This window comes from Phyllostomus hastatus, unplaced genomic scaffold (assembly GCF_019186645.2).
Source record: "Phyllostomus hastatus isolate PE091 unplaced genomic scaffold, TTU_PhHast_1.1 phas_scaffold_78, whole genome shotgun sequence".
Lineage (NCBI taxonomy): Eukaryota > Metazoa > Chordata > Mammalia > Chiroptera > Phyllostomidae > Phyllostomus > Phyllostomus hastatus.
This window is the reverse complement of record NW_025334041.1, coordinates 92,028,797-92,051,238: the sequence shown is the minus strand read 5'-3', so window position 1 is coordinate 92,051,238 and position 22,442 is coordinate 92,028,797. Positions and strand designations below refer to the sequence as shown.

General features: G+C 36.3%; 1 protein-coding gene across 1 annotated transcript in view; it reads right to left on the bottom strand.

Annotated features, from left to right (window-relative positions):
• Nucleotides 1–22,442, bottom strand: part of LOC123811567 (WD repeat containing planar cell polarity effector) — a 382,261-nt gene that overhangs the window by 276,708 nt on the left and 83,111 nt on the right. The window contains exons 2-6 of the mRNA XM_045827820.1: nt 14,188–14,272; nt 11,520–11,567; nt 10,661–10,705; nt 9,049–9,119; nt 8,733–8,792 (exon numbers count right to left, since the gene is read on the bottom strand). Of these exons, the coding sequence (XP_045683776.1) occupies nt 8,733–8,792; nt 9,049–9,119; nt 10,661–10,705; nt 11,520–11,567; nt 14,188–14,248 (285 nt within the window). The 5' untranslated portion in view covers nt 14,249–14,272. The remainder of the gene's footprint in view (nt 1–8,732; nt 8,793–9,048; nt 9,120–10,660; nt 10,706–11,519; nt 11,568–14,187; nt 14,273–22,442) is intronic.

Here is a 22,442-nt window from a genome sequence, read left to right as displayed (position 1 = left end):
TATGACTTCCCTGAACTATGGAAACCACTTTTAACTGATCTCCCTAACTTGATTTTGTTCCCTGAATCTGTTCCTGTCACAATAGCCAGATTGATCCAATTAAAAAGTAAATCAGATAAAGTTCCTCCTCTGCTCAAAATTTTGCAAAGTTTTCCCATCACACTTAAGAGTCAAAGGCAAGTCCTTACAAAAGCCTAGAAGGCCTTACATAACAAATGTCTCATTTCCTCTGGTCTCGATCCCTACTACTCTTCTGCTTGCCCCTTCTACTCCAATCGTATTAACTCTGCTGTTCTGCAAACATGCCAGTATACTCCCATCTCTGGGCCTTCATACCTGCTGTTTCCTCTACCCCGGACCCTGTTCTACAGATATCTTCCATGCCTGGCTCCTTCATGTCTTAATCACATAATATTTCAGTGAGGCCTTTCCTGGTCGCCAAATATCAGGCCCATTGCACCCACCATCCCGCAAATACTTTCTATCTTTCTTGCTTTCTTTTTCTCCAATAATTTTCACTTTCTTACATACTCTAAATTTTACTTATCAATCTTTCTCTGGCATTCCCTATTAAAACAAAGATATTGGTCATTTTTGCCTGTTTTATCCACTGGTATCCCCAGCAACTAAGAATACTATCTGGCAAATTGTAGGCACTAAAATCTATATAGGCCTTGAGTCAAACATGGGTTCATGTATATCTCAGATCCAGACTTGAAGAAGGCACAGAGAAGCTAAAAAGGCACATCTCAGATGCATGTTCCCCTTTAATAAACTTTCTTGTAAGTCCTATTAGCCACTTCTGCTTGCTTTGGCCAAAATTGCTTCATATGGCCACCTCTAGCTTCGAGAGAAACAGGAAAGCTGATCACTTTAAATTGGTCATATTGCCACTCTGAACATCATGGTCTGTTCCTAAGGAAAGGCAGATATTGGGCAAGCAACTAGCAATGTCTTCCATATATGCTATCTCTTGATTTAGTTATTACTTTTTCCTATTTTCACAAATCAAGATTTAATTATTTTATGTATTTTATTATCTCACTATTATTAAAATAACAGTGATTAATAATAGTAATTATTATCATTAATTCTCCTATATCAGGTCAGATATATGATCCATCAGTTCCTTTTCTTCCCTCCCTCCAAACTCCCTAGAATCTTCTGCACCCTGCCCCAATTTGGACTAGCTGCACTCTAGACCTAAGGCGCGGTCATTATTCTAAGATTTCTCTTCCTCACTGTGTAAGATCCTTTGCATTTCCTGGATCCTAAGAATCTCTGTTGCTTTAAGCCAGTATATCTTCCAATAACTTCCTGAGAAAAGTACATGGTAGGTAAATATTTGTTTTAGAGCAAACAAATCTGAAAATGTCCTTATTTGAATGACAGATTAGAAATCTGCATAAAGAATTCTAGGCTAAAAATCACTTCCCTTCAGAATTTTGCAGGCATCATTCCACAGTCTTCTAACTCCTTGCTACTGAGGAGTCTGATTCCTATCCCTTTTAAAGTATCTTGTTTTTGTTTTTTACTCTGAAAGCTTTTAGATGTTCTCTTTATCTTTGGTTTTCTAAAATTCACAAAATATGCCTTGATATTTATCTTTGTTCAATCACTGGATCTTTTCAAATTGGAAACGAGCATCCTCTAGTTCTAGAAAAACATTTTTTGCTGCTCTTCTGTTTTCTCTTGTTAGTTAAGACAGTAGATCTTCTGGTCTGAAACTCTAATTTTCTTATCTTCTACCATCTGTGTTCACTACTATGTCTTTTTGTGGTTCTGTTCTACACTACAGGGATGTTTCAACTTTATCTTTAAATTCTTTTATTAATTTTTCTGTTTATTCTGTCATATTCACAATTCCTAAGAACTCCTTTCCTTTTCCCTGATTGCTCTTTAAAAAAAAAAAATAGCATTCCTTCTTCTTTCAAGGATGCAACAGCTACTTATTTCTCTGTGGGGAGCAATTTTAATTCCTTATATTTAAATTATTTCATTGTCCCTGATTCTTTTTTTCAATTTGTTTTAGCCTCAATTCATAGATCTCAGATCTACAGATGGAGAATATCTTCAAAAGTATTGTAATCTCTAGTTCTATTTATTTTTAATTATATTTTATTGATTATGCTATTACAGTTGTCCCAATTTTTCCCCTTTGCCCTTCTCTGTCCAGTACCCCCATTCCCTCCAGCAATCCCCCACCCCCTTAGTTCATGTCCATGGATCGTGCATATAAATTCTTTGGCTTCTCCATTTCCTATACTATTCTTAACATCCCCCCATCTATTTTGTACCTACTAATTATGCTTCTTATTCCCTGTACCTTTTCTCCCATTCTCCCTTCTCCCCCTCCCAGCTGATAACTCTCCATGTGACCTACATTTCTATGATTCTGTTCAGGTTCTAGTTGTTTGCTTAGTTTTTGTTTTTTAGATTCAGTTGCTGATAGTTGTGAGTTTGTTGTCATTTTACTGTTCATAGTTCTGATCTTCTTTTGCTTAAGTTCCTTTAATGTTTCATATAATAAGGGCTTGGTGGTGATAAACTCCTTTATCTTTACCTAGTTTGGGAAACATTTTATCTGCCCTTCAATTCTAAATGATAGCTTTGCTGGACAGAGTATGGTAATCTAAGTTGTAGGTCCTTGCTTTTCATCACTTTGAATTTCTTGCCAGTCCCTTCTTGCTTACAAAGTTTTCTTCAGAAATTAGCTGACAATCTTACGGGAATTCCTTTGTAGGTAATGCTCTTCTTTTCTCTTGCTGCTTTTAAGATTCTCTCTTTAAGCTTTGGCATTTTAATTATGATGTATCTTCATGTTGCCCTCTTTGGGTCTAACTTGTTTGGGACTCTCTGTACTTTCTGGACTTGTATGTCTATTTCCTTTGCTAAATTAGAGAAGTTTTCTTTCGTTATTTTTTCAAGTAAGTTTTCAATTTCTTGCCTTCCCTCCTCTCCTTCTGGTATCCCTATGATTCAGATGTTGGCACATTTGGAGATGTCCCAGTGTCTCCTTATTCTCTCCTTGTTTTGTTTTTTTTTTAAAAAAATTCTTGTTTCTTCATTCTATACCGGTTGAGTGTTTATTCCTGCAGCTCCAAATCGCTGATTTGAACCCTAGCTTCCTTCCCTTCACTGTTGGTTTCCTGTAGATTTTTCTTTATGTCACTTAGTGTACCCTCTATTTCTTCTCTTAGGCATTTGCTGTCTCAATGAGATCTCCAAGCATCCTTATCACCAGTGTTTTGAACTCTGCATCTGATAGGTTGGTTATCTCTATTTCACTTAGTTCTTTTTCTGGAGTTTTGATCTGTTCTTTCATTTGGACCATATTTCTTTTGCCTTCAATTTGGCAGCCTCCCTGTGTTTGTTTCTATGTATTGGGTAGAGCTGATACAACTTTGTCTTGGCACACTTGTTACTTTGTAAAGGATGGAAGCCTTAGGTATTCGCTGGGGTGGGGTAACCCACTTCACTGCTCTGTGGTGCTGTATATGGGAGAGGGGTCTGAGAGGGAACAATGCTGCATGCTTAGCTCTTGCCCCATTTCTAGTTACTTCCTCTACTTCCCAGATGTGACTGGTGCCCTTCTAGTGGCTGCCCTGGTGCTGAATCTCAGAGCGGGTGGGTTTGCCTACGTTCTAGAGCCATGTGGTTGCTTTAAACAGACTCTCCTGAGATACTGGCAGTTTCTTCTGCTACCCCACCCCCCACTGGTTTTTACAGTCAGAAATTATAAGGCTTGATTTCCCCAGTGCTGGAACCATGGACTGCATGGTCTGGCCTGGGGCTGGGATGGCTAGCTCCCCAGGTGTCCCTCTCAGTTTTTATCCATCACAGGTAAACATGGGACCACTCGTTCTAGGGGTCACTGCTGCCACTGCCTCGCTGCCACCATCTTGCAGCCACCACACCACGTCCCCTCCATCACCACTCCCATCTCTGCCCCACCTACCCATCTGGATGAATATTTCTTCTTTAAATCCTTGGTTGTCAGACTTCCATACCAGTCTATTTTCTGGCAGCTTTGGTTGTATTTTGTTTTGAGATTAACTGTGATTCTTTTTTTTTATTATTTTTTTAAATTTTATTTATTTATTTTTAGGGAGGGAAGGGGGGGAAAGAGAGAGAGAGAGAGAGAGAGAAACATCAATGTGCGGTTGCTGGGGGTTATGGCCTGCAACCCAGGAATGTACCCTAGCTGGGAATCGAACCTGGGACACTTTGGTTCCCAGCCCGAGCTCAATCCACTGAGCTACGCCAGCCAGGGCTTAATATTTTATTTATTTATTTTTAGAGAGGGAAGGGAGGGAGATAGAGAGAAAGATCAATGTGCGGTTGCTGGGGGTTATGGCCTGCAACCCAGGAATGTACCCTGGCTGGGAATCGAACCTGGGACACTTTGGTTCCCAGCCCGCGCTCAATCCACTGAGCTACGCCAGCCAGGGCGAGATTAGCTGTGATTCTTTTATGGTTGTGTGAGGAAGTAGAGAGTGTCTATCTACACCCCCATCTTGGCCAGAAGTCCTCTCTGGTTATACTTAAAAGTGAGTCTCTGAAAAATCGACTGGGAGCTGGTGTGAATCAGCAGGTCTGTTACCTTGGGCTTCACTTTACAGAAGTTGATCGGCACGTCTACCTTCTCAAAGGGAACTACCAAATATATCAATATCTATAGGTTTTGCTCTGGAGGGAATAATTTTTTTTTCAGAGAAGTATCCTCTAAACAAGTTACATAGAAACATAAGCCTCTCTGCTAGAGTGAGGAAAGAGTTGGGAAAGATCTCACCATTGCAGATACAGGCTCACACTTAATCCCTTTATTTTCCGTCTAACTGCCTAACCTCTACTCTATATTGAACCTATCTTTAAGTCCAGAAAACCTACAGTTTGGTGTTTTCAGAAAATATTTATCCCATATCAATTGTTCTTTACACAAACTGCCTCTGGTTTTCATGTTTTATCCTACATCCTGCTGCCAGACTAATCTCTACACTACATTCTTACTCTCTTTTTACTCAGTGTCATACAAGTTAGCACTCACTGATGTCCTAGTGATTGCATGCATTTGTTTTCCTTGACTAGATCTGCTGGGGACTCAACTCACATCTTATACTTCCTTAGTACTTCCCACAACAATAGCAGTCAATAAAGTCTGCGTGAACAGTTTTGTACAAATAACATAAAATAATAATAACTTTAAAACCACAATTGTCAATTATTATTTTATAAGGAAATCAAATGGATTTTCACACAATTTGACAAAAGGAAAGATCAAGTAATGATGCTATCCATTCTACAACTGATAGGTTATGATAGAAGGTTTCATAGGTCACAATTCATCTGTGACAGGCTTCGAAAATAATTTACATTTTTACATAGCCTTTTAAATAATTTATCACAAGAATTAAAAATATATATATATCTTTTCCTGTCATTTTAAACTTGTACCTGGAAACATAAAATTGTTATAAAAAGGAAATCAGAGTACAGCTGACTATATTATGTACTTTTATGGTTAAATGAATGTACACATATAATTCAAATAATTTATTCTAACATTAATAAAGGTGAGATTACATCTATCTTAATGATAATATTGCTTTTTAACTGTCTGCAAGTATGAGTGTGACTTAAGGTGATATAAATTTAATAGTGTTATGATGCTGAAACTATTATCCCCTGAGAGTAGTTTGTTAAATGGTTTAAGAAATTCAAAGCAGGAAATTATTAAATGCTTTTTCATAATGAAATCATTATAGGAGGCTAAAAAACAATGAGAAATATATTTGATTACCAGTGAAACTAAACTTTAAATTACACTTCACACTTTTAAACTAGGAATAGGCATAGTCCAAAAAACCAACTTCAAAAGACAATTTTCATTCAAAACATATGTACAGATAAGTCTTCAGGGGTGTCCAACCCGTGGCCCGCAGGCCACATGCAGCCCAACACGAAACCATAAATTAAAGTCTTTTCTTTATTCATAAGTTTTCATTAGAGTTTATGTATTTAATGTGTGGCCCAAAACAACAATTCTTCCAGTATGAACCAGAGATGCCAAAAGGTTGGATATCCCTGTCTTGAATGTTCTGAATTCATAAGTGGAGAGAATTATTTTTAAAGTGTTACAATTTATAGGTCATTAGGTCAACAACAGGAACTAAGCTCTAGTAATTATGATGGCATATAAAACTCATTATTCAACAGAGGGAAAAATCCAAGCTCAGACTGCATATTTTGAAAACCTTTATGTTGTTGCAGTTGCCTTCCTGTTGTTGCAGTTGCCTTCCTGTTATCTAAACCACTGATTTCCTGGACAAGTAAGGATGCCTCAAGAAGAAGACATCAACAGAAATTCCATAAATCCTAAATTTGCCATGGCTCTGGTGGCAGGGGTTGGGGGGAAGATAAGAGATTTATATTAGTTGAGGAGGAGTCACAATCAAAGACTAAGGTTCAACTAAGCACCAATACTGAGAAACTTTTTGCACTCCTTTTCTAAAGGATAGAGAACATTATATTATGGTTAACTGGTACCATGTTAGGGCTAAATATATGAGGGAAATTACTGATAGAAATTTAGGCACATGTATCTTTAGAGCCACCATGCTGGGTGATGCACAAAAGAGGGACCATAAGAGAGCTTTGTGGAAGTGGTTTACTAATTTTGCAACTCAGAAGGGGTTAAGGGAATGCTTCTAAACATTTAGCTTATACACCAAATTTTTAATTTACTGTGACATTAGAGATGTCTGTATGAAAAGACATACACACATATTTTTAGAAGACCTAGCTAACAGTCCTGTCTAGAAACTGAGGAAGTAGATGTACCATGTTAAGTGGTCTCTCAAAGGCCCTAAAAATGTGGGGAATAACCTGGACCTGTGGGCAGGCTGGAGGTAGGGTTAGTTTGTTAAAATATATCACATCAAGAATGTGCTGGTAGTAAAAGATCTATTTTAGGAATATCTTATCAATCATAGAAATAAAGCATAAAATATGACAGAATATAAAAAATGCTAAGTTCCACTGGAAATTAAAAGCAGACTCATTTGTATAACAGCCTAAGAAAACAGTATTATCAGGTCACTGTAAAATCAGGTCACAATTGCAAAAGTAATTTTGTATATATTTCATCATGCAAATTTCTTTTTTGTGTTGAATTAATTCACTAGTGAGGGACATTGTTCTCCTTGCTCCTCCACCTCCCCCACACATACATACACACAAACTTGCTCATTAAATTAAAATGCAATAAAGTCTACTTTAAAAAATTGCCTTTTGGGGTGCCTCACTGCATATTTTAAGATGCTTGACATGTTCCAGCTTACCCAGTGTGATCATGAGGGTGGAGGCCATGAGACACACCTCACACTATAGGTGGTAGGTATGCCCTCCAGTCAAATAATTCTGTGCCTGCTCTTAAGGTGAGTAATGGTATTGAGAAGTACAATTTGAGTTACACTAACTTTAAAACTTTCTGGAGCAAATATGTATTCAAGTTTTAAAGTCTGATTATAACTTTTATGAAAACAAATTATGAATTTTTAAATAAGGCCATTCTCTTAAATAGTATCCTAAGTTGAATTTAAGAAGTATTGCAGTTCTAAAAATATTAAACAGTCTTTGGAAAGTAATAATTTATGATAGTCGAGGAGGTAACTAAATAGTTACCTTCATGAATAAAGGTAGACGAGTTTAAACAAAAAAACAAGAAAAAATCTGAGTCCACTAAATGATAGACTTAAAAAAGTCACATTATAAACAAGTAAGAATTTAAATTGACACAGGATATTCAATTTCATAAAAGTTATAATTATTAGTAGGACTGATGTAACTTCAATTACATGTGTCTGTAGAACATGATTAATGATTCCTTCTGTCACAAGCAAATAAATTTTTCTAGGCAAATAGTATTTTTTAAGTCTATCAGCAAAGCTAAGGCATTTGTCCATTATTTTGTGATCAGTGGACACTAATTATTATTATTATGTCCTGAATCTAGTTTCATTCAACAAATAACTCCTTGTCTAGGCCCTAATACTGCTGTGCAATAGAAATTTCTGTGATGGAAATGTTCTGTATCTAGACTGTCCATGTGACCAACATGTGACTACTATTCAGTAGTCACTACTATTCAGTCACTACAAATGTGGGTAGTACAACTGAGGAATTGAATTTCTTATTTTATTTAATTTTAATTAATTTAATTTATATTTAAATATAGCCACAGGTAACTAGTGGCTACCCCATTAAGCAGCACAGCTTACAAGCTTCAAAGAGTAAGAGCAAATGTCTTATTATGTTAGGTCTAACTCTAGAATGTTTGTTGATTTTCATAAGCACGGCATTCACAAATGTTTGAGTGGTATGCCAGAAAACCTTTTGTCCTATGGCTTTGTCTTCATTCAAAAATATGATTAAATCTATGCCAGTGTATATCTAATACAACATCCAGACAATTCCAAACTAAAAATACCATCTGAAAACATTTTTATTAGTGCTTATAGTGTGTCAGTGTAACTACACTGATTAATGAGGCAGCCTGGTGGCCTATGTCAATCTGTCTAATGTTAGTTCTAGAATGACTAGAATTCAAACTATGAAATATCCACTCTTAAAAAGTTTTCGTCCATTACCTATCATAACACAAGAATACCAATTACTGCATAGTTTTCAGCTCCATTGGTTAAACACTGCGAAAGCCCGTCAAACCATTTTACCTGACAGACATATTTGTTCTTCCATTTGCTCAGCACACACTGACTGTTTTGCATCAGCTCCTGAAGGAAACATAAAAAGAGAGAGTGCAGTTGGCTCTACACATTGTTGTTATCAGTTAAAGTGCCTCTGATTTGCAAGCAAAAAAAAAAAAAATCAGCATGCCACACAAAGATGCAACTGTTTTGAAACTCCTCACTGGACAAAAGCAAAGCTATCATCACCAGGAGAGTTGATCCTTTATGAAAATTAAAGTTGTTGAAAGACGTTTTAAAACAGATTTGTTTGTTGCCATTTTTGAAACTTTTGGAAAGATACCTCTAACTCCTTCAGTGAATCTCGAAGTTTTTCTGGGCGTCTGTTTTTGAGAGTCCACGGATAATCTCGTGCTGGCAAATAAAACATGTACTACAGTTAGTTAAACATGACTTAAAAAGGAAGCTCTTCTTAGTAGTGTGCCTAAGGAAGATTAAAATAAAACACCTCCTTAATTGAGAGGAAGTGGGCTTCATTTCCATCATCGAATGACAGCATTTTGAAAGGCTTTGTCATTGGAACAGAATTTTTACCACAAAACAATCTCTCTGATCATAATTTTATGATGACAACCAACAAGTCTCAGAGAATCCCTGAGAGAGTTTCCTAGGCCTGTGAACCTAGCATTTAAAGGTAAATGATCCACTTTATAATAAAAAATAACATTTTCATATAAATAATTAAATGTTCAATCCAAACAAATTTCCAAAATCCACAAGTAGCCTTCTCAGACCTGAAAATTCCTAATGAGTAAATAAATATAGTGAGGAAAGAAGTAAAATACAAAAAATGATACACAGAAAAATAAACTTTAAATGAAACAATACAGTATTACCACATATTAAGACTAAGGAAAAAATTTGGGAAAAGCCAAGTTTTAATAAATTATGCACCAATAGTGCTCCTTTTTTAATGTAAAATAATACTCTTTAAAATCTACATCCTAATTCAATACTGATAAAACTTTGTTGTTTTAAATACATTAAATTAAAAAATAAAATTATTTAGTAGAGTCTCAACATTAGCTTAAGTCAAACTAGTTTTGTTTAAAAAAAATTAACAAAACATTAAATTGATTATAATATCTATTTCATCACAAATCTTTGAATTCACCTAAATAATAATTTAAATGAGTTCTGTGTGTGTGTATTTTCTATGTGTATAAATATATAGTACTAATATACAGATATTAAAATTCTATAGTATAATTGTTATATATCTTATTTCAGCAAATTAATTTTATTTCATAAACATAATTTATGATGCATAGAGCACATGTATAAATTTTAAAACCTATATTACAGCTAGTAATACAGCATTTTAAAAAGTGAAATGTCAACTTGACCATGTATGAGAACAAGTAGGATTTTTCAGCTCTACCTATAGTCCAAACAAAATGTAAATTATATTTAAGCCATTAAAACCATATTACGTTGTAGCAATATCACATTAACATATTTATATATTTTAGAACAGAAGACTAAGAGAATAAAATGCTAATACTGATCATTACAAATCTTATTTTCTTAAAATGGGTAAAACAATGATTTAATCATAGGACAAATAATAAATGTTATCAGAACTTAAGCATGATATACTTATTTTAAATACATTAAATAATATAAATATTCATTAAGAAAGTTTATGCTTAGATAAGTGTATAAAAACTGAATAGAGATTTCAATGGTCTAAATTAGAAGTGCCTAACAAATATGATTCTTACTCATAAGTGCATATATACCTAAAAAATGGAAATTAATAATTATGAAAAATTTAGAAGGAATAACATTTCCTCTTTGTGCAGAAAGCTTAAAATATTTTTAAAACTGAATCTTTAAGGTTATTAAAATTCCAGTTTTATAATAATTCCATAAAATATATAAAGTAAGCTTACATTCTGCCAGTTTCTGCTTTTCTTCTAAGTTACCATGCTCTGTTGCTGATATCGTGGTAGAGAGTTGGAAAGAAGAAAAAAAAGCAGAAATTATTTTTTATTATAATGTAGTATTTTTATGTGCACATATATAATATATCATTACACACATTGTTGAGATTAATAAATTATGCTAAACCTTTTGAAAAGCAATTGAAAAAAGGCCATAATTTGGATGTTTTAGTTTCACAGAGTTATTTCCTAAATTTGCAGTGAAAAGGCTTATGTATCCCAACAGGTGGGCCAATATCCTGAGTTTGCAGTCTCATCAGATATGGAAGGGACCTGCAACTGAGCCCAGAACAGAAGCTGTTTCAGTCTGTCATCAGAACCATGAAGTCAGCCTATGAACCAACAAGCTAAGCACACAAGATGCCCACACAATCCCCACTTCAACAGAGACCAAAACAGGAAGTAACTCTAGCTAGAAAGACCTTTTGGCCCATCAAAAACTTATGGGATTAACAGGATTAATCAGATAAAGAAAATTGATCATTCACTCAGAAATGCCTATTTCAGATACCAGGTGAGGATCCAACACAACCCACGCATTAACAATGCCCTCTACTGGGATGCTGATAAATAAATGTGAATAGTATGTCCAGCTATCAGTCTGATCAGCAGTAAAATGAAAATTTTCATGTTCTTCTCCAGCATTTTATCAATATTGCTTAATTTTATATAGAATAGATATCAACTTTAGCATTTTTCTAAAGAACCGAAGTGACTTTTCTTAATTTCATAATGTATTAATGGTCAGTACCCTACAGTTTAGAATATTTAGCTTATAAAAATGAGCTGAACAGAACAGGTACTTTACCTGGTTGATCATTCTTGTCATAATACTGGTATATCCCAATATCTCTATCTATAGAAAGGAAGAAATAACGTTAGATTATGGTAAAAAGTTCTGGAGATTACGACGCCAAACCAGATTATATGACAGGGTGGGAGTATAGGCAGGGAGGAGGACAAAAACAGTCTCTTTATGTTACTAGAAATAAAATGGTTTAAAAATACCTAGACATGGGTTCATGTATTATAGGGATACTGGAAGCCTTATCAATCTAATTAGAAAAGACTTACACAAAACTATACTGGCATGAGGAAAGGAATAGTAAAGAACTGAAATCAAGGAGGACTACCTTTTCTCTTTCACACCTCCTCTGATATTTTTCCCAGGGTGCTACCAAAAGGAAATTGCCACTAAGCAATGCCAAATGAAATCAGTGAGTGGAAGAAAATGCCCTAACTGTTGAATTCTGAACTGTGGCTCTCTTTTCTCTTGTTTAGCTCAAGTCTGGTAGGGTGTTTCATGGGGAATCTGTAGGAAAGAAAGACAGGATTAGAGTAAGGTATGGATAAATTATCTGAAGCTGTTTAGGCTAAGAAAACCTTCCAAACCCATTCAAAGTCGGATGCTCTGACGGGACTAAAAAAGAAACAAAGCTAGAATTCCTAGATGTTGAGAGTGATTTAATCAAGGGATCTGTTCTTACAATTTAATTACAGGATAACAAAATAACTGTGTCCATTTTCTTCCTATCTGTGGATAGTGAAATATTTTTCTTTGATGGAACATTTGTTTCCTTCCATGCAAAGTTAACTCCAGTTACTAACAAAAGGATGTAAGTGGAAGCAGTATAGGCTGCCCCCTAGTGACTGACTGCTTCAAACTGAATGATGAAACTTCAAATATATTACACCTAAAATTAACTTTTTAAATATAGTTTTCAAAAGAGTCAATCAGGTATACTTACTGAAGCTCTATTTTATTCATTACACTATTAACTGGAAATATACTTGTAAAGGATGCATTTTATTTCTATTAGACTAAAAATACCTAATATGGAGTGATTGGGGAAAGGTCATGAGCAGGGATCCTAAGATACTGCTAATATTTCATTTTTTCACCTGGGTGATAATTTTATCAGTGTGTTCACTTCTGACAATTCAAAAACATGTCCTTATAATTTTTACACTTTTCAATACATGTTACACTTTTATAATACTCCATCATTCCATGCATCCAAATATTTACAACTCTATATTGGCACTTTAAAGAACATAAGGGGCCCTGAATTCTGTGCACAAGTCTGACCTGGAGTGGAGTGTCAAAATCTGTGCAGAATAAGGAGGGTATCCACATACACAAATTTACCCCACATGGGGTGTCAGAGCCTAAGCTGGACGAGAAAGGTGTGCATGCAGAAAGTTGGCCTGACATGGTGTGTTAGAACCCTAGCAGTGTGAGAAGGATATTCACATGGGACAGTGGCCTAGTGTGGGGTGTTACAGGCTGAACAAAGTGAAGAGAACATCTATAAGTGGGGGCAGCCCAACATGGTGTGACAGAGTCCACATGGGATGAGGGCATCCATTCAGCAGAGGGAGTGGCCACAGGGACAGGAGATTGATTAAGTTAAGTCAATAAAGATATAGGAGCCCCACCTCTCGCACTGTCTGCAAAGAGAATACAAATACAGAAAGGTAGAAGATTAGAACAAACACTGTTTAGATTAGAATTGCAGGTATCAATGTGAATCCATGGTTTTTTTTTCATCTTTACCAGAGGACATGTTTGATTTTAGGGAGAAAGGGAGGGGAAGAGAGAGAGCAAGGGAAGAGAGAGAGCAGGGGAGAGAGAGTGCATGGGGAGATAGGGAGAGGGAAGGCAGAGGAGGGGAGGGAGGGAGAAAGAGAGACAGAGAGAGAAAAAGAGAGAGATTTAGAGAAAAACAATGATTGGTTGCCTCCCATATGCACCCAGACTAGGGATCAAATCTGCAACCTAGATATATACCCTGAACAGGAATCAAACCCACAATCTTTTAATGTATGGGATAACACCCCAACCAACAGAGCCACCCAGCCAGAGTTGGGCTCATGGTTTCCAATATAAAGAGTTAGATACAAAAATAACTGTGGATATAAATATGAGTACATACATACATACATACATATTCTCTAAGCTCTGCCCACTAAGAAGGCCTGGGAGCAAAGAGCACATGTAAAGCACACCTTGGCACTGTTAGAACACACTTCTGTTACTCCTACCCCCCCCCCAAAAAATGTGAAATGTAAAGAATATCAATATAATTAATTGTATGTCTTAGCTGAATGTTTGAAATATTATTTTAATATCAAGTACAAAAGACTTTACCATTATCTAGGCCACAAATACTTATGAATATAAATCAGTTATTATGAACAATTCCAGAAAAATTGAACATGTGTGTATCTCAAGAGGAAACAAACATTAGGCCAATAAGATTAATTTTCAAAACAGAAAATCTAACTCAAGATGAAAAATAAGTTAATCAGAGTAACTAAAAGGAACTATTTTCCATTTGCCAATTTTTCATTAAGTAAAAAGAAAATAATGCAACTCCAGCTAGAGAATCTAGGCTGTAGCCTTTGTTAGTATTTATTTATAATGTTGCAATTTGTATTTGAAAAATATTGAAATTAATCCAGAGCTCATTTACCCGCAATGTGTAAGGTATTCTTCAAAGACCACAGGTGCAGTTCAGTCAAGCAGAAAGACATCTGATGGCAGAAGGAATCTCTGTCCTGTTTAAAATAATTAAAAAGATGTGCCAATTAATTATCTCCTATTGCCAATAAAACCAAGATCCCTCATAAATAATAGAAACATTTGCTACTATTGATATTTGAGATATGGTTCATTAGAATAAACATTTTAATATATCCTTGGTTAGCCATCCAGGAATAAACTCTAGAAAAAGGAAAAATACACTTCCTAGATTTACTATTGTCATCATGTTGAGAAATGTGGTAAGAAGAATGTACATTGAGTTTTCAATGCTGTCTGGTTTTTAAGAGTCAGAGTATATTTAGACTTATATAGTATTTAAGCATTTTTAAAAAAACATTTTTAAGGAAAGGAAAGATCTGATAACTAGTTATTAGGTACAAATACATTTTGTGGTCTATTTTTAATGTACAAAGCAAATATTTATAATCTCACAAATAGGCTAATTAAAATAAAATTTTCAAGATAAATGACATATAGTTACTATTATAAGAAACATATTTATTTAGAAGTAAACTGTGTGAAACCACATTAGTGTTCAGGTTACTTTGTTATTCTATTCCGACTGCATTGAAAATGGAAAAATAAATAATAATAACAAAATGTACAGCCTATATTTCCTTCCGGTTTTACTAGCAGGGACTAGTGATGGATATTATTAATAATATTTTATAAATCAAGTAGAACCTAATCAATTTCACCTGATTTGAAGACGACGAATCTGAATCAGAAAAAAGCAAACATTTTACAAATATTCTTTAGAAATTTATAAAATATTCAAATATCTGCTTGGAAATACATATAGTACCATAGTCTATGTATACTTTATGACATATTAGAAATACATATAGTAAACTACCAACACTTTCTTTTTTAGAGATCATAAAAGAATTGTTCTTTCCAATAAACTTCTGAGTAACAAAAGAAGCTTAAAAGTATTTCAAGACATCTTTTAAATGAAGAAATGAGCCCTCAGCTTCTTTAATATTAGGAGTGGCTAAAAATCTTTCCCGCACTATTCATATGGGTGATATTCCAGAATTTTAGACATAGTACAAAATGTGTACATCTTGGGTATTCCTTCACCTTTACATTTGACCTCAATGCACTTACAATTATCAAGAAACATGAATGTTCAATTAATAAGACACACTGTGATTTCCGGCCAACATGAAGGCTTAGGTAGACAAACTGTGCCTCCTCGCACAATCAAAATAAGGACAACAATTTAAAAACAAAAAAACAATCAGTACTGACAGAAAATTGAACTATATGGAAGTCCGACAACCAAGGAGTTAAAGTAGACACATTCAACCAGGCCGGTAGGAGGGGCAGAGTTGGGGAGCCGGGTCAGAGAGGGCTTGTGGCAGGGCAGCTGGCAGACCCCTGGTGTGCAAAGTGGCAGCTGGCAGACCCAGTGAGGCAGTGGATTGGAGAGGGGTGCAGAGTGTCTGGTCCCACATTCGTGCACAGATAAGCCAGGCGAAACGGGGGAGTGAGACAGACCATGCAACCCAGGGTCCCAGCTCCAGGAAATAAAGCCTCAAAACACTGACTGAAAACACCTTTTGGGGTTGAGGTGCCAGGAGAAACTCCCAGCCTCACAGGAGAGTTTGTTGGAGAGACCCACAGAGCCCTAGTACATACACAAATGCACCCACATGGGAATCAGCACCAGAAGGGCCCAATTTGTCTGCAGGAAGCAGGGGAAGTGACTGAAATCCGACAGAGAGCAGAGCAAGCACCATTGTTCCCTCTTAGACCCCTGCCCCACATACAGTGTCACAACCCAGCAATGTCGGTTGCCCCGCTCTGGTGAACAGCTAAGGCTCTGCCCTTCACTACAGAACAGGTGAGACAAGACAAAAACAATGACCCAAACAAAAGAACAGATCAAAGCTCCAGAAAAAATACGACTAAGCGACAAAGAGATAGCCAACCTATCAGATGCACAGTTCAAAACACTGGTAATCAGGATGCTCACAGAATTGGTTGAATTTGGTCACAAATTAGATGAAAAAATGAAGGCCATGCTCAGTGAAATAAAGGAAAATGCACAGGGAACCAATAATGATGGGAAGGAAACTGGGATTCAAATCAATGGAGTGGAGCAGAAGGAAGAAAGAAACATCCAGTCAGAAAACAATGAAGAAACAGGATTTAAAAAAATGAGGAGAAACTTAGGAACCTCCAGGACATCTTTAAACCTTCCAATATCTGAATTATAGGGGTACCAGAAGGGGAAGAGGAAGAGCAGCAAGTGGAAAAGTTATTTGAACAAATAATAAAGAAGAACTTCCCCATTCTGGCAAAGGAAATCGACTTCTGGGAAGTCCAGGAAGCTCAGTCCCAAAGAAATTGGACCCAAGGAGGAACACACCAAGGCACATCATAATTACATTACCCAAGGTTAAAGAGAAGGAGAGAATGTTAAAAGCAGCAAGACAAAATGGGAGAGTTACCTACAAAGGAGTGCCTATAAGACTGTCAGCTGATTTCTCAAAAGAGAACTTACAGGCAAGAAGGGGCTGGAAAGAAGTATTTCAAGTCATGAAAGGCAAGGACCTACATCCAAGATTGCTCTATCCAGCAAAGCTTTCATTTAGAATGGAAGGGCAGAGAAGGTACTTCCAAAATAAGGTCAAGTTAAAGGAGTTCGTCCTCACCAAGCCCTTATTATATGAAATGTTAAAGGGACTTATCTAGGAAAAAGAAGATAAAAAGTATGTACAGTAAAATGACAGCAAGCTCACAATTATTAACAACCATACGTAAAACAAAAACAAAAGGAAACTAAGCAGACAACTAGAACAGGAACAGAACCACAGAAATAGAGATCACATGGAGGGTTAGCAACAGGGCAGTGGGAGGGGGAGAGAGAGGGAAACAGTACAGAGAATAAGTAGCATAGATGGTAGGTAGAAAATAGACAGGGGGAGGGCAAGAATAGTATGGGAAATGTAGAAGCCAAAAACTTATGACACATGGACACGAACTAAAGGGGGGAATGTGGGTGGGAGAGGGTGTGCAGAGTGAAGGGGGGGAAATGGGACAACTGTAATAGCATAATCAATAAAATATATTTTTTAAATAAAAACTTTTCTAAAAAAAATAAGACACACTGTACTAATTATTAAAATAGCAGAGTGAGCAATACAGCAGCATAAAACAAGAGTCCAAGTCAGCCTCAAACAGTGGGCCTCTAAGAAAGCTACAGAGAAGTTGTGAAATGTTAGAACTTTAAAGAAGTACAGGGTTCTACCAAATAATGATGATGATAACAACAGATAATACTAAGTACCTACCTCATGACAAGTATTGTTCTATACATTTGACATGTATTAACTCATTTAATTGTCATAGTTATTCTTTGAATTAGTGCCATCATTACTTCTATAATGAGGAAACAAAGCACAGATAGGTCACATAGCTAGTAGGTAGTAGAAGCAGGCTTTAAATCTAAGCAGACTGGCTCCAAAGTCTGAGCGCACAAACACAGCACTCTCCTGTATTTGGCTATACAGAGGTATAGGAAGGAGAGTATGCAGTCATCTGAGTAAAAGAAAGACATGTCCCAGGGATGGCGGTAGATCAAGATGCATGATAAAAAGTGATAGACAAATTAACTTCAAAAGGGTAGAAAGAAAGAGGCTATAATAATAGTAAATTTTGAGTTGATCTGAATTTACTCTGTTCCTTATACTAAAGTGCCTTAGAAGTAAGAGATAAAACAAAGGATTTTCCAATACCTAGATTTGTCCTACTCTAACCAGACGCTATACACAGGAGAAGAGGGTACAGGAGCTGTACACTGTACACAGGCAGGAGTTAAGAGAGCTAGTGGACTGTATTACCATGAAAGAGGATGCAGTTCCATATCAGCAGGAAACAGGAAAAAAAGAGATATTAAACAAATTACAAGTTTTTCAATTTAATTGAGTATTACCTTTCAAAGTTGTCACCTATGTCTCTGATGAGCCTCTGTTACTGAAAATATTTCTAAAGCTGTGTTCTTAGGAAATGCTTTCATTAGTTTTATGAGGCTTTTTTCAGAATTATTACATTATAGTTATACTTAAACTAAAATTCTTCCTATATGAAAATGTGTAAACTACATATTTTCATTGGGATCAGTGAGGTCTGGAATGTTCATTTAAATAATCATTCATTAAGTAAATATTTATTCTGCATTTATTAAGCATGGTGTATAAATTCTAGACTCCAAGTGGCTGATTTTCCATTTCATTCAATAACTTCTCAGGCTTACTAGCTAACTTGGACAAATTATTTACCTTCTCTATTTCTAAGTTCCACCAGCTATAAAATGGGTATAGTGAAGTACCTACCTCAGGACTGTATTAAGGGTACTATTATCCAGTTCACCTCATTGTTGCCATTGTTGGTGCTGCTGCTACTATTACTCAATATGTCTAGCACTGTGCACATTTATATGGAAAAGCCAAAAAAGTGTTAAATATGATCTGTCACTTTATATAGTTATTTCACAAGGTGAAATGAATGAATAATTACTAAGTGCAATAGGAGTTTTATGAAGGAAAAACATCTGTAGGTGGAGAAGTTTCAACATAAGAGGAAGTATTTGAATTGGGATATGCAAATGGGTTAATATTTCAATGGGATAGGGAAGAAAGGAAGTGATGAAAACAGGTGCATACTTCCCCTGATATTGAGCATCAAAATTCACAACTTCTAGACTATACTAAAAAATAAAAATTCACATTACTCAACATAATGCTTATTCAAATACCAATAATTAGAATTTATGGCAATTTTGGCAAAGACAAGGTTGAAGTTTAGCTGTTAGTAGCTACATAAAAATACTTAATCATGCAAATTAATTACAGATAAAATTTCATAAGTGAAACCAAAAGGACAATACCTTTACTTACTTATCAAAAGAAGACTGCACTTGAAATTTTACTTTTCAGTTTAATTCAATAATAAAGAATTGGTCAAAACTTTCCCCTGATAACAGAAATGAAAAGTGGAGTATAATTCTCTTTGTAAACCACATTGGCTATTTCTAAGAGGCAGGAATGCTTTTAACTAGAATACCAACAGGTCTACTTTTGTATCTACTAAGTTTTAAAGTCCTAAACCACTCAGAAATCACACAGTTTGGGGGAAAATAAGCAAAATGAGGTCTATGGGGCGCTTCAAATGTCAAGTGCAAAGCCCCTGGCCCTTGGTATCTGGACATAAGGGAGAATTCTTAGAAGAGTACAGTGTAGAGTCTATAATCTGGGCTTGTCTCCAGGCTTAGCACCTAAAAATTCATGTCTGGTTTCAATGTAGGTGGGAAGACTGAGAAAAATGTACAGGCTAGTTCTCAAAATGTCTGATGTACAGTGTACTATTTTCCCACTAAAAAGTAAAGGACAAATCATTCTACCCTACCAAGATCCCCTTTATGGCCCCAGAGGGAACATTTTGTTAGTGGACTTCAGATTAGTGGACTCATTGAGGGTGGTGTTATCCAAACATAATGGGATCCACACTCAGCGAAAGCAGACATGGTAGCCAAGGAGTAATCCATACCCTTGAAGAAATGGCAACAATAACCAGTTGATAAAGCAAGCCTCCAATGCACAAAATTTTGTTAGCAACCATTTACCCTGGGCTCCAGCAAAAAGAGGGCAGAGTGGACTAGAGACACCTGAGGAAAGTCTGGGGTTGGTGACTCTGGGGAGAGAACTGAAGAACAGCCACCAGGATCCTGTGCTGAATCATTCCCAATACTGCACAGCACTCCTCTCTGAATGGCATCAGCCTGAGGAGAAGCAACAGCCCTGCCCTCAGGAATTACTCTGCCCCACTCTGTGATTATAGCTTTAGGCTATATCATTGATTAGTTTAACAACTAAGGCAGAACTCTGGGAGCTCTGTGAGACTTCAGCTGACCCTCCCCAAGGCCTGTGTTGATAAAAGCTACACAGGGTATGCAGCCTGGCTCTTTCTGCACACAAACAGGTCCAGCAGAGGGAGCCACATACTGTGGATTGCTGATAGCTCCAAACAGGTTTACCAGGACCAGTCACAAGCAGTGTCTGATAAAGGCCTACACCAGGGTCTTCACAGATCTACCTAACATGTAGAAACAAACACAAAGCAGCAGCCAAAATGGGAAGACAAAGCAACCCCAAATGAAAGAACAAGAGAACTCTCCAGAGGAGCCAAATGAAATGGAGGAAAACAACTCATCAGATGGAGTTTAGAGTAATGATTATAAAGACACTCAATAGAATGAAAGAAGACATGGAAACCATAAAAAAGGACCAGTCTGAAATAGAATGCAATATCTGAAATGAATAATACCCTAGAAGGAATAAACAGTAGGTTAGATGAAGCAGAGCATTGAATCAGTGATTTGGAAGACAAGGTAGAAAAAACACCCAAGCAAAGCAGCGGGGAAAAATGATTCAAAAAGAAACAAGGAGAGCTTAAGAAACATTTTGGACAACATGAAGCATAACAACATCTGCATCATGGGAATACCAGAAGAAGACAGGGAACAAGGGATCAAGAACCTATTTGAAGAAATAATGAGCAAAAACTTCCCTAATCTAGTGAAGGAAAAAGACAAGTACAGGAAGCTCAGAGAGTCCTAAACAAGTTGAAACCAAAGAAGCCTACATGGAGACACATCACAATTAAAATGACAAGGCTTGAAGACAAGGAGAGAATCCTAAAAGCCACAGGAGAAAGGCAAGTAGTTACATAAAAGGGAGCACCAATTGGACTGTCATCTGATTTTTCAACAGAAACATTTCAGGCCAGAAGGGAGTGGTGTGAAATATTCAAAGTGATGAAAAGCAAGGGACAACAGTCAAGGCTACTTTACCCAGCATGGTTATATTTTAAAATTGAAGGAGAAATAAGGAGCTTTCCAGACAAGAAAAAGCTAAAGAGGTTTGTTAACGCCAAACCAGTACCACAACAAATGTTAAAAGGCTTGCTTTAAGAGGAAGAAGAGGAAGAAAGTAAATAAAAAGCAAATAGTCAAACAATAAAAGGGCACTAAATACCTATCTATTAATAATCAACTTAAATGTAAATGGCTTAAATGCTCCAACCAAAAGACACAGGGTAGCTGAATGGATAAGAATACAAGACCACCCAAGCTGGATTCCCAAGATTGATGTATCTTTGCATATCAATGTTTCTCTCTCTTTCTGCCTCCCTTCACCCCTCTCTGAAAATAAATAAATAAATAAAACAAAAAAATACAAAACCCATATATATGCTGTCCCCAAGAGACCCATCTCAGATCAAAAGATAGACACAGATTTTTAAAAGTCAAGGGATGGAAAAACACATTTCATGCAAATGGAAAGAAACAAAAATCTGGGGTAAAAGTACTTATACCTGACAAAATGGACTTTAACACCAAGGCTGTGGTAAGAGACAAAGAAGGACACGTCATAATGACAAAGGGAACAATCCAACAAGAAGATATAACCCTAATAGACATTTACACACCCAACTTAGGAGAACCTAAATATGGGAGGCAGATCTTGATGAACATAAAGGGAGAAATGGACAGATACATAGATATAGTGGGGTATTTTAACACCCTATTGACTTCAATGAATAGATCTTCCTGGAAAAAAATCAACAAGGACACAGTGGCCTTAAACCACAGGTGGCAAACACAAGGCCTGTGGGCTAAATCTGGCCCTCCACATTGTTTTATCCAGCCCAGCACCTTGTTTCTACCAGGCAGCAGCACCAAGCTCCTTGTTCCTAGTTAAGGAGTAGTTACATTTATACAGTCCTAAAATTACATTTGGCCCTTTGAAGGCAACTGCGAGGCTGATGTGAACCCCCAGTGAAAATGAGTTTGACACCCCTGCACAAACACTAGATCAAATGGATTTCATTGATATCATCAGAGCATTTCACACCAAAGCAGAAGAATACACATACTTTTCATGTGTACCTGGAATGTTTTTTCTAGGATAGACCACATGTTGGGACACCAAACTAGTCTGAATAAATTTAAGAAGACTGAAATTATATCAAGTGTCTTCTCTGACCACAATGCTATGAAACTAGAAATCAATCACAAGAACACTGAAAAACATACAAAGAAATGGAAGCTAAATAACATGTTATTAAATAATGAATGGGTTAACAACAAAATCAAAAAAGAAATCAAAAGATACC